General features: G+C 42.3%; 1 protein-coding gene across 1 annotated transcript; it reads left to right on the top strand.

Moving 5' to 3' along the window:
* The first annotated feature begins 1,611 nt into the window (after positions 1 to 1,611).
* Positions 1,612 to 7,923, top strand: LOC129361848 (regulator of G-protein signaling 8-like). Its single transcript, XM_055032997.1, is given in 6 exon segments — positions 1,612 to 1,653; positions 1,655 to 1,734; positions 2,088 to 2,192; positions 2,429 to 2,490; positions 4,153 to 4,319; positions 6,016 to 7,923. Coding segments are annotated over 6 exon segments (711 nt in total). The 3' UTR covers positions 6,271 to 7,923.
* The last annotated feature ends 2,623 nt before the right edge of the window (positions 7,924 to 10,546 follow it).

The following is a 10,546-nucleotide window of genomic DNA, read 5'->3' as shown; positions in this document are numbered from 1 at the left end:
TTTGTGTCAGTTCCTCTGTGGGTTGTTTAAAAGAAACCAATATTGGTTGGAACTAAAGAAAAGCTCCTATTGACTTTCTCTAATCAATTCTTAGTTTACGATAAATCTACTACTTGTAGATTTTCAATGGATCATGAAGAGATTGTTAAGTTTGATGCATATACTCATGAGGTAAATTTTAGGACATTTTTTTTAAATTGATGCAATATTTAGTTCTTTTTTTGATTGTGCTAACAGTGTAAAGGGAATTAAATTAACCTGGGGACTAAAGTCTAGTCCATGTTGTGTTAGCAGAACAGCGTTGGTGAATCGGGAAGTACAAGCAGGTCCAGTCAAAGGCCTTCCTTCAACCAGCTTCCTCTGGCAAACAACGTCCCTGGATCATGTATGTACCGTGTTCCATTACATGAATGACAAAAGTCACCTTGTGGTACCTGGTAGATTTTTTTTATGGCACAGTACTTGTGCCAAAATGAACACTAATGTCGTGTTCATTTGGAAGTAGTGGCGGCCACTTCCTTGTCACGAGTCACTCAGTCATCTGATTGATGACTGAGTGACTCTGGTAACCGAGTGACAAACAAAGCAGTGTATGAAAAAAATATTCTTGCCCATAATTTGATAGGTAGAGGGCACAGATTCCCCCCCCCCACACACACACACACCTCACCTCCTCACCATGGACCCGATGACTGAACAACATGGAGGCAGAAACTGAGTGATTATTAGACTGAGAGCAGCCAGACTAGTTTATTTAGCTAAATTATTACATTTAGCCAAACATTATTGCTGAGCGGCACAAGCAGGCCTCCTGACACACAGATTTTAAAAATAAAAACTTAAAAAGAAAACTTTTTTTTGAAAAAAAAATAACAATAAAAGGGCACTGGGGGCATCAAGGACCAAAGCGGCAGGGGCTCAAACCCCCTTTGCCCCTCCCCCTCTCTGCACGTGCCTGTACAGACTAAAAATTGCAGGGGTCCGGGCCCCCAAGGCCTGGATTTGCCCACCTCCGGCCTTGAGTGACAGTACAGCAGGCCACATGGTGACTCTGGAGGAGCTGCTACAGCTCCTCCAGAGTCAACAGCTCAGAAAATCTATCAACTAGATAACTTACCATTCTTGCACCCAAAAAACACAAAGCTATTCAAGAGATATAAATACTTATACATCACTGATCATTCTCACCGATCACATATTTAAAAAAAAAAGAACATTTCCCTCAAATCGCCTCAGCAATTTTTTTTCACTTGAAAAACCAAAAAATGCCCAAGACTTTGCCTTCCCTCCGAAAGAGAAGGGAGTAAAAAAAAAATTCCTGTTAATTAGTGAAACCATGTTTCTTTATCAAAAAAAAAAAAAACTTTAAGCAATCAGTCGCCACTGCTGGAGCTGCTGACCCCGTCCACAGGAAGTGGAGCAGGTGTGGGAAACGAAACGCGGAGCGGGGTCTGCAAAATATGAGGCGGCTCATCAAGGCGATGGGTTAAACAGTTTTTTTATGGATCTGTTTTTTTTTTTTTTTTTTTTTTTTTTTTTTGTTGTTTTGTTTTTCACGGCCCTGTTTGCGGCCTGCGGCTCTGCGCGGCGCACTCGCGCTGACAGACGAGCATGGAGACGCCGCTGTTTCTATTTCCTCAATTTAACTACATGGGCCCCAAAGGAGGAAGCATACTGCAGCATGTTTGCTGTGGAGGACTCGCAGTCACGAGCGATGAAGGACGACAGCAGCAGGTTGGTGTCTGGTCTCCACTCCTTCGCGGTCATCTAAAAGACTCGTTTGCGGCAGATTCACTGAAGATGTTTATTAATATGCGTGTAGAAGTGGAACTGCGAGGCGGCAGATTGATTTCGATCAACTCTCAGCACTTTTGCAGCCTTAAGTCTCTCTGCTTTTCATTAAGACTTATCTTTCTTTACCACAAAGGGTGGGGGCCAGTAAAGTGGAAGCTGATTCTTTAATTGCGCGTAATTAATCGTGCGTCAGAGGGAAAAGTCCGCAAATAAGTTGCCGATTTGCTTGTTGTTGTTTTTTTTTTTGTTTTGTTTTTGGAGTATTGATGCATTTTTCTTGCCTTGTGTTGCAGACAGAGAGACAAAGAGAGGAAGAGCCGACTAAGCCTTTTTCTCACCAAGTCGGGCTCCCATGAAAACGTCAGTCCCCATAAAAAGACAGACACGACGACGAGCAAGTGAGGCACAATTCATTATATTCTTTTTTTTTCCCCACGTACAGCCGGCATCTGATGCCAGGCGACCGTGATTCACTTGTAACCTCCCCGAGTTTCCGGCGGGGCCCCTGCAGCCGACTCATTAGGCGGCGCGCATGAAGCCGCTCTCCGAGAAGAAACATTGTCATCATTAGGGAGGATCTGACCGTTTTTTGTCTGACTGTCTTTCTCTCTCACTCTCTCTCTCTTTTCTGCAGCATCTCTCCAGAGGCAGCCCTGCAGTGGAGCGACTCGTTTGAAGAGCTGCTGAAACACGCGGGTCAGTGCGCGCCTCGGAGAGGCTCGTTTAAAATCGCCTTTGCTTTATGTCCGGGCTCGAAACTGGGAGCCGCGCGGCTCGCAGCGATAAACAGAGAACGGAGACGAGTTTCACTACGTCTTTTAACGTTTTGTCAGGACAGGCAGCGAATACAGAAACTGCGCAACTTCCTCTTAATCACAGAAGTGACACTTTTACGGCCCCCACTGAAAACCCCGCGCGCTGTTTTGGGAACGTTTTTAAAGGCGCCTTTAAAGTTATTTGCAGACCTGCTGTGAATATTTTGAATGTTCTTTTTGTTTTTTTACTTAAGTTGCATTAAATACCAATGTTCCAGTTTGAAATTGGTGGGTTTCTGTCATACCTTTTAAAAAGGCATTAAGGTGCAGAACATAAATATCAACATGGAAAATGTTTTCTAGAGATTGTTGAAGGAAAACCAGTTACCAGTTAGAGCCCATTGACCACAGACCAACTAAAAGCTAATGAAATTAGATGGACATAAACTCCTGATGAATGTCAATCTCAGAAGACCTACTTTCCACCAGTCACTCATCGTTGACGTGAAAGTCGGTGCTATTTTCTATAACTAAAGTTGACGTGTATAACTTTATAGGAAACATCTGTTTTACATCGTGAGACTGTCACTGTGTCCTGACGGTTTAGTGAGACAGATAATCTGAGAAATGTCAGCCTTCTCCCAGTCGTTCCCTTATATGAATGCTAATACTAAATTAGCGTAGCTTGCCGATGATAAATAGTTTTCCTGGAACGGTGAGTTGTGTTGCTGCCATCAGCACATGAAGTGGCACGAGCACGAGCTTGATTGACAGCACTAAGGCCCCTCCTACTGGATCTGATTGGATGTTTCTGCAGTAGCTAAGGTAGGAGGTGGAGGAGAGCGAGCTTTTCACGGATTATCTGTCTCGTCATGTGGCGTCAGGACAAGGTGACAGTTTCACAAATACGCGACAAAGGATGAAAACATGGAAAACATGACGCATTTTATGCACATGGAGTGTTCATGATTGTCTATGACTGTTTCCTGACGTGTCATTCTGTAAATAATGACAATTTCAATCCAAAGTTGACACTTAATACACTTTTAATGCAACGTTTAGCACAACGTTGCATTAAAAGTGTCACATACACCAGATTTAAGGACTTTAAAGACACATAGAACGTTTGATTCTCAGACGTAAAGGGGGAAGGTTATTTTATTGGTTGTTTAATTGGTCTTATTCAAATTTATTTTAAATAGGTTGAGTAAGAATGGGGCAAAACACGTTAAGGATCAAAATTCGGAGAGAACAAATGAAAGAATCCACATCAGAATCTGCTCAGGATTACAAGAAAGTGGCTATCCGGGTCCAAGTGGTGTCATTTCTATTGTTCACAGAACAGGCCATGTTCTCTTACAGATAGCTGTGAACACAGAAGAGTTCATTGTTGGCCAAAGAGGTCACTTCTAAACGGGAAGTGACACTGATCTCTTTTAGTCAAGTTGGGAAGTTTGGACTTTCTGCAATGCTAACAGGCTAATATGATAAAATGACCAAAACAGTATTTGACAGAATACTGCAGAAAAGTTGATCGACAGTCTCTGTATGTCCAGTAGTGGAACATGTTGCTCTCACACTTTGTGATTCTGTTTTTTTCCAGATGGGGTGGAAACCTTCTCTCAGTTCCTCAGGACGGAATTCAGCGAGGAAAACATCGAGTTCTGGTTGGCCTGCGAAGAATACAGGACCATCGATTCAGAAGCCAAGCTGCTGTCCAAAGCCAAATATATTTATACTATTTTTATTGAATCGGAGGCTCCTAAAGAGGTACGGCGGTGGCATCTTTATGTTCTCCAGAACTGCGCAGATTGAATTGTGCTGAGCTGTGAGCATTTAGCGTCTTCTTAGCTCATCTGCCACTGAGGACTGGTTGATTTGAAATATTTATGTCGGCGTTATAAAAATAACCGTGGGCGAGAACTAACGCAGTCCATCGCCATGAGCCTGTGGCGAGCTGACCTTTGTGAACAATCATTAGGTGCAGCAGCTTGCTGAGGTCATGTGCATGCATGCTGCAAACAAGCAGGCTGAGTTATTTCTGAGCGTGAGACGGCTGCGGTTTCCAGACAATTTGCGCTTGATGATGCGACCACCATCTGAGGCGCCGCCGTTCGAAGCCTGCAGCAGCTCAGGCCTCTGAGGAGTCTGCTCGTCTGGTTTGAGGTTTTGAGCTGTCTTTGCAGAGCTAAACAGAGCATCTCCCACACGCTTTCAGTCTAGAGTGAACACACATTTAGGGGTGAAAGGCTTTTTTTTTTCTCCTCTTCTTCTTTTTTAGCACAGCAGCTTGACTAACGTGAGCGTCGTAGTTCCTGTTGTGGACGGTTCGTTTGCAGAAGAGATAAACTCCTACCACCAGCGCGTAGGATAATAACGCAAGATATGACGAACTCGTTTCACAAACGGCATTTCTAAAATCATAAAAATGTACTAACGCGCTTCCTCGAGCAAATGTGGGACTTCCCCCTGTCTTTCTTTGGGGAACCTTTCTCAGTCCTTTATCTGTTGACATATTCCACATCGTGAATCACATAAATAACTTCCTGATGCTTTTGCTACTGCTCAATAATAAGTAGAAGTAGGGCTGCAGCGAACAATCCTTTCAGTAATTCACTATTCTGCCGATAAATAATCATGGGTACACTGCAGATTTTTCATTTAGCCACTTAAGCTTATTTTATGCATACAAAGAAGGGTTATTTAATCAAAAATGAAAAATGGATATATTTGTATACAGATTTGGCTTAGTGATTGCTGAGTATGTTGCCATTTCCTCAAATTGCATGTTTTAGAGTCTATAATCTAGTTGGCGATTAGTAAATTAGTTGACAATTATTACAGTCACAATTAATCCCATTAAATGTTTCAACCCTGATTCAAAGCAGGCATTCATTGTTAGGACTTTGTGTGACTGGCCAACTCAAAGTACTGCAAAATTGGTAAGTGGCAGTAAAATGACACATTTTTTCTTTGTTTTTACAAATATAATATGGTCTCTATGGTGTGGTGGGAGCAAGGAAGCCATAAGAAGTTTGCAGTTTGCACCTAGCTGTGTGGGAGACTCACTGAGTTAGCATTTAGCAAAACAATGTGAAAAAATGCATTTAGCAAAACAATGTGAAAAAATGTCAGCCTCCAGGCTGGTAGTGAGTCCAAAAGACCTGCAGCCATAATTACAGTCAAATCTGATTGGTTGGATTATAGATATAAGCACGCTTTTACAAATTTTATTGTGAAACTTCCCAAATATGCACTACTTTTTGTTGGCCTAGCCCATAAAATAGGAAGTTTGAGGTTATAATGTGACAGAACCTGATAAGTTTGAGGGCTGTCCAAATCTTGACCAACAAAACTAAAATCGTGCGCATCTCTCTGTTGGATATTTGATTTTAATGCGCCACCTGTGAGCCGTGTCTCCTGTTCTAACTGGTTATACTTGATATTTGACCTTGTTTTAACTCAGGTCAACATCGACTACAACACAAAGATGGCCATCAAGAAAAACATGGAGCACCCAACGCGGGGCTGCTTTGACGCAGCCCAGACGAAAGTCTTCAGCCTGATGAAAAAGGACTCCTACCCGAGGTTCCTGCACTCTGACATTTACATGCGCATCACTCGGAGGAAGGGCCCCGGATCCACCATGTTCCGCAGAAGGTCGCGCTCCTGCGTGTTTAACGAGCGCGGGGAAGCCAAAACCGAGCCCTCGGCTTGGTAATAGCAAACGTTGCACAGCTGTCTGGAATGGATTCGCCATCATCCCGGCGGACCGACACTGATTTGCAACACGACTGTTGAGACACGACGTGGTGTCTTAATTTAGGCCCCACAGGTTCTGATATGTAGAGTGCAATATTTTTGTGTAACCACAGATTTCACAATGGATAGCTTCTCAGACAGCACCACAGTGAATTGACATTAATAGTCATTCAAATGTACAATTTGGGAAATATTTTCTTCCATTAGTTTCTATCCTCGCTTCAGCTTGATAAATTTTATCCTGTGGTTTTACCTTAGAAACTGCTAACAGAGAAGGACAGAAACTATTACTATTTTAATTTACTTATCTTTATTTTCATGACGGTTTTTGTTTCATTTTTAATATCTGTCTCGGAAGTTGGAGCCTGGATCTATATTAGTAATCATTTCTGAACCTTCCTGGGTTCCAGGTACGATTTATAAAAACCACTATGGTTTGTTTCTTCATGACCATGCTAATAGCAATTAGCCTCCCAAGCTAATGATGACGGTATTCCTCAGAGGTTTATCCATCCAAACACTGTAGCACCATTTTTAACCAACCAGAGTATGGACAATGTTATCATTAGAATTAATTTATTAACTTTATGAAACAAGCGTGAGCATAGCATGGCTGCCATATTGGATTTTCAGGCCAGATTGTGTGAGAAATGTCTGACCTTTCAAGATGAAATTCCAACTCTGCGAAGGAAGTCATTTTTTTCTAATATTAAAGTTGGAAATTATAACTTATACAATTTCTGTCAAATGATTCATCGCAGTAATGAACTTTTTTGAAACCTGCCATGCTTTTGGACGCTTGCTACCCATTTGTTTCCTAGCAACTGTATTTTCGTTATTTTGTTTTGTTTCCCCACTGTGTTTTTCGCTAAGCTAGGGCTAACGTCACGCAGACGCGAGCATGTTGACAATGCTGTCGTTTTCACGCTCGCCTTGAAAACGAAAGGGCATCATTACCAGAAATGGGGATGTATGCATTCCGATTATTCACTTAGCACCCACAGCCCAAATCCATCCTGGGAGGTTATTTAGCAGCAGTAACATTTTCTGCTCCATCGGCTAAAATATGCCGAGCCCAGAAAGGGGACTGCTCCGCTGGGCGCTTTGTGGATGCGGCTGCCATTGTGGTGCACTGAATCACAGCAGCCTTCAGTGAGGATTTTCTCTTAAGACTTTCTTAAACCTTCCCAAAGTTGAAGGAGAGTGGAAACGTTCGAGGAAGGGATGCGGTTAAAGTGCTTGTTGAGGCACATTCAACGCTTTGTCCCCCCTCTGCGCGGCCGCCGCTTCAGATTCAAGCTGTTGCGCTTCAGTTTTCATCAAAACTGATGACTTGCGTCTCTTGCACTGTCGACACTCCCATGTGAAAGACAAGCAGGTCATATTGACTGCAAAGCACCTCGCTGTCTTCTGAACATCGGATTAGATCATACATGTCTGCTTGTCGTGATCAGATTCCCTTCTTCTCTGAATACTAATATTATGTCACATTACGATTGCTGTTTTTCAGTTGCCATCTAATATAATTTATGTATTACTTGATCTCCTTTGGTATTCAACTGCTGCAAAATGTACATACTGTATGTGGAGAACATCAAATAAAAATAATGGAAAAAAACTTTGCTGTAAATTTCTATGTTAATGAGCCCATACATGACATTAATTGCTTTGAGTGAACAGGACAAATAGAGCTGTAATGTGCAAATATTAAGCCAGTGGGAAACACCGGTTGCATGTGCCTCGGCTATACAAAATCACTGAAAAATTAATGACCCATATCAGCTCTAACCACTCTAGAGTGGAATTATTTATGTTGCTGTATGGATGGGGCGAGCTGGGCGAGTATCAGCCCAGACGTGCCTCTGCAGAACATCTGCATATTTCCAACACGCCGAGATTACTGTATGTACGGACAGCATCTGGGTTCGCCTCATTTGCGCTCAGGTTTCCAGTCGCCTTCGCAAGGTGGAAGTCCTTCGCGGAGCATGTTGGTGTCAATCTCCCCGAAATCTGTCCTGAATATCTCACAATTCACCTTATTTATTCATCCCCCCCTGGAAGGCGGCGGCACACGCGCTGGGCTTTGGCAGGGTGAAGGTGTGGGTGGCACAGCGGTCATGATTTCCTCTTAATTGCCCACCAGCAAGAGCAAACATGGATCCGAAAGTTTCCCTGTCAAGCAAGTCACCACCGCCGAACAACTCCTCTTAAAGGGGTAGCACCGGTGGTAGAGATCTCCCCAACGGCGTCTGAGTGTCATTGAAATCCAGATGAAGCTTCTGGCTGCTGTGAGACGATCCAACGGCAAAGCAAAGCAGACTTCTGCCATCTTTAAATTAGAACATTGAAAACATTTCCTCTGAGCTACTAATAAGTAAGGCAGCCTGGAAGGAAGTCTATAAAATCACCATAACTTAAATTAATGAGACCTTTAAAAATTTTACGCTACTTTACCACAGTGATCATAATGGCTTTTTTGTGTCTAAATGATGCAGAAAAGTGTAGGGTAAAATTGGGTCTTTATATATATATATATATATATATATGTATATATATATATTTGTTTTAAAGGTAAAAATGTAAACTTGTTTCATTTCTGAGAGAGAGAGAACCATTAAAATAAGAACAGAAAGATCTGGGCTGAAACTCTGGAGCCAACACCTTTTTATTTTTTAAAAGGAACTAAACCCCCACACACACACACACGTTCCTTAAATAATATATATAGGTTTAGAGCTTTTCATCTGTCCCAGTCTGAAATTATTACTACTATGAAATTTTCTTTGTTTTCTTTTTGACAAATACAAATTTTACCGCAAATAGCCAACATCCCCGAGATTAAAACCGCCTGCTTTAATGGTGCAAACAGCAAAAATTGACTTTTGATCCTTACATATTAAGTTCTCTTATCAAAAATTATTTCATGCACATTTGAGAAATACTTTAATCTCCATTCAGCTGTGGATAACGTCTCGTTGGACCTAGCCCCGCCTTCGAGGACGAAGCTCCTCCTCAGAGCTGCAGCTTCCAAGCAGAGCAGCCGTCTCACAGGGCGGCCCTCCCCTACGACTCTCACAGTCAGCTCCTTCAGACTAGCCAGCAGCAATTAGCAAACATCTGGTAGAACTGTTCCATCTGTGGCGCTTATTATATGAACTGTTTCTGAGTTCAGCGCTCAAACCAACATTTCGAAAGGCTTAATAGAGGAATGTTGATGTGATGACATCCTGAAGGCGGAGTGTCAGAATAAGCAGGAGCTTCTGAAAGGGACAAAGGCACATTCTGTCTTTATTTGAAAGTAGTCTGACAGGAATGAGAGAAGCGCAAGACATGTGACAAATGTCACCAGGCCGGGAATTGAACCTGCGACTACCGCCACAAAGAGGACCACGTTTCTCCATACATGGGCCATGCTTTGCCCCTGCGCCACTACAGAATACCATTCTGCTGTTTTTTGCATGATACTCAAGCACCTTTGTGGCATTTCTGAATTTCTAGTTGTCTAATTGTAGACCCCACAGCGACCAGGCAGTTTGACTCTAAAGTCAAGACTTTAGAGTCTTAACACTGACTCATGGGAGTGAAGTGTGTGAGTTAGCCTCAATGTCATTATTAGGTTTAATGCTCAGTAGGAGTTTTTATGTCAAGTTGTTATTACCCTGAGGGGCATGCTTGACATTTATTAATCCAAGTAGCTGTTTCACTCAGGAAGATCAGTGGTGGCGCACAGGGCCAACCTCAGTTTCAAGTTGTCATCGGCTTGTTTTAGAATACCAGTTCAAACCTGACATGGATTTAAAAATGAATTAAAAACAACTTTCCCACAAACCACTTTGATGCTGTTGTGATTGGACTCGCTCTAAGATGATGAAGTCCGCTTTGGTCTTGGCTCCTCTCGGATTAGCCTCCCGCTTAAGCCTCCATGGCCGACCACTCTGGATTAGTATTAAATCCATTATATATTTCAGGTGACGTTTTTGCTTATAACCTTTTAATAGAACCTGACTTCCAAATTTCTAAAGGAATTTCAAAGCAGTAATCAGTTTGGCTGAAGAAATAAACATAAAAATGTCGATAAATGCTAATATGAGGCGACCAATAAGCAAAGTAGCTTGTTTTAAAATTGGCTTTTTCGAGCTTTACATGATGTTATAATGTTATTCCCTCATCAGAAACTTGCCTGGAGCGTTGCAGTGATTCTCTCCATGTATGTTTGAGAAATCCTCGAATCTCCC

The sequence above is a fragment of the Poeciliopsis prolifica genome, unplaced genomic scaffold, assembly GCF_027474105.1.
Source record: "Poeciliopsis prolifica strain line A6 unplaced genomic scaffold, Auburn_PproV2 SCAFFOLD008, whole genome shotgun sequence".
Classification (NCBI taxonomy): Eukaryota; Metazoa; Chordata; class Actinopteri; order Cyprinodontiformes; family Poeciliidae; genus Poeciliopsis; species Poeciliopsis prolifica.
The sequence above is the reverse complement of the archived record's forward strand: the minus strand, read 5'-3'. Positions and strand labels throughout refer to the sequence as shown.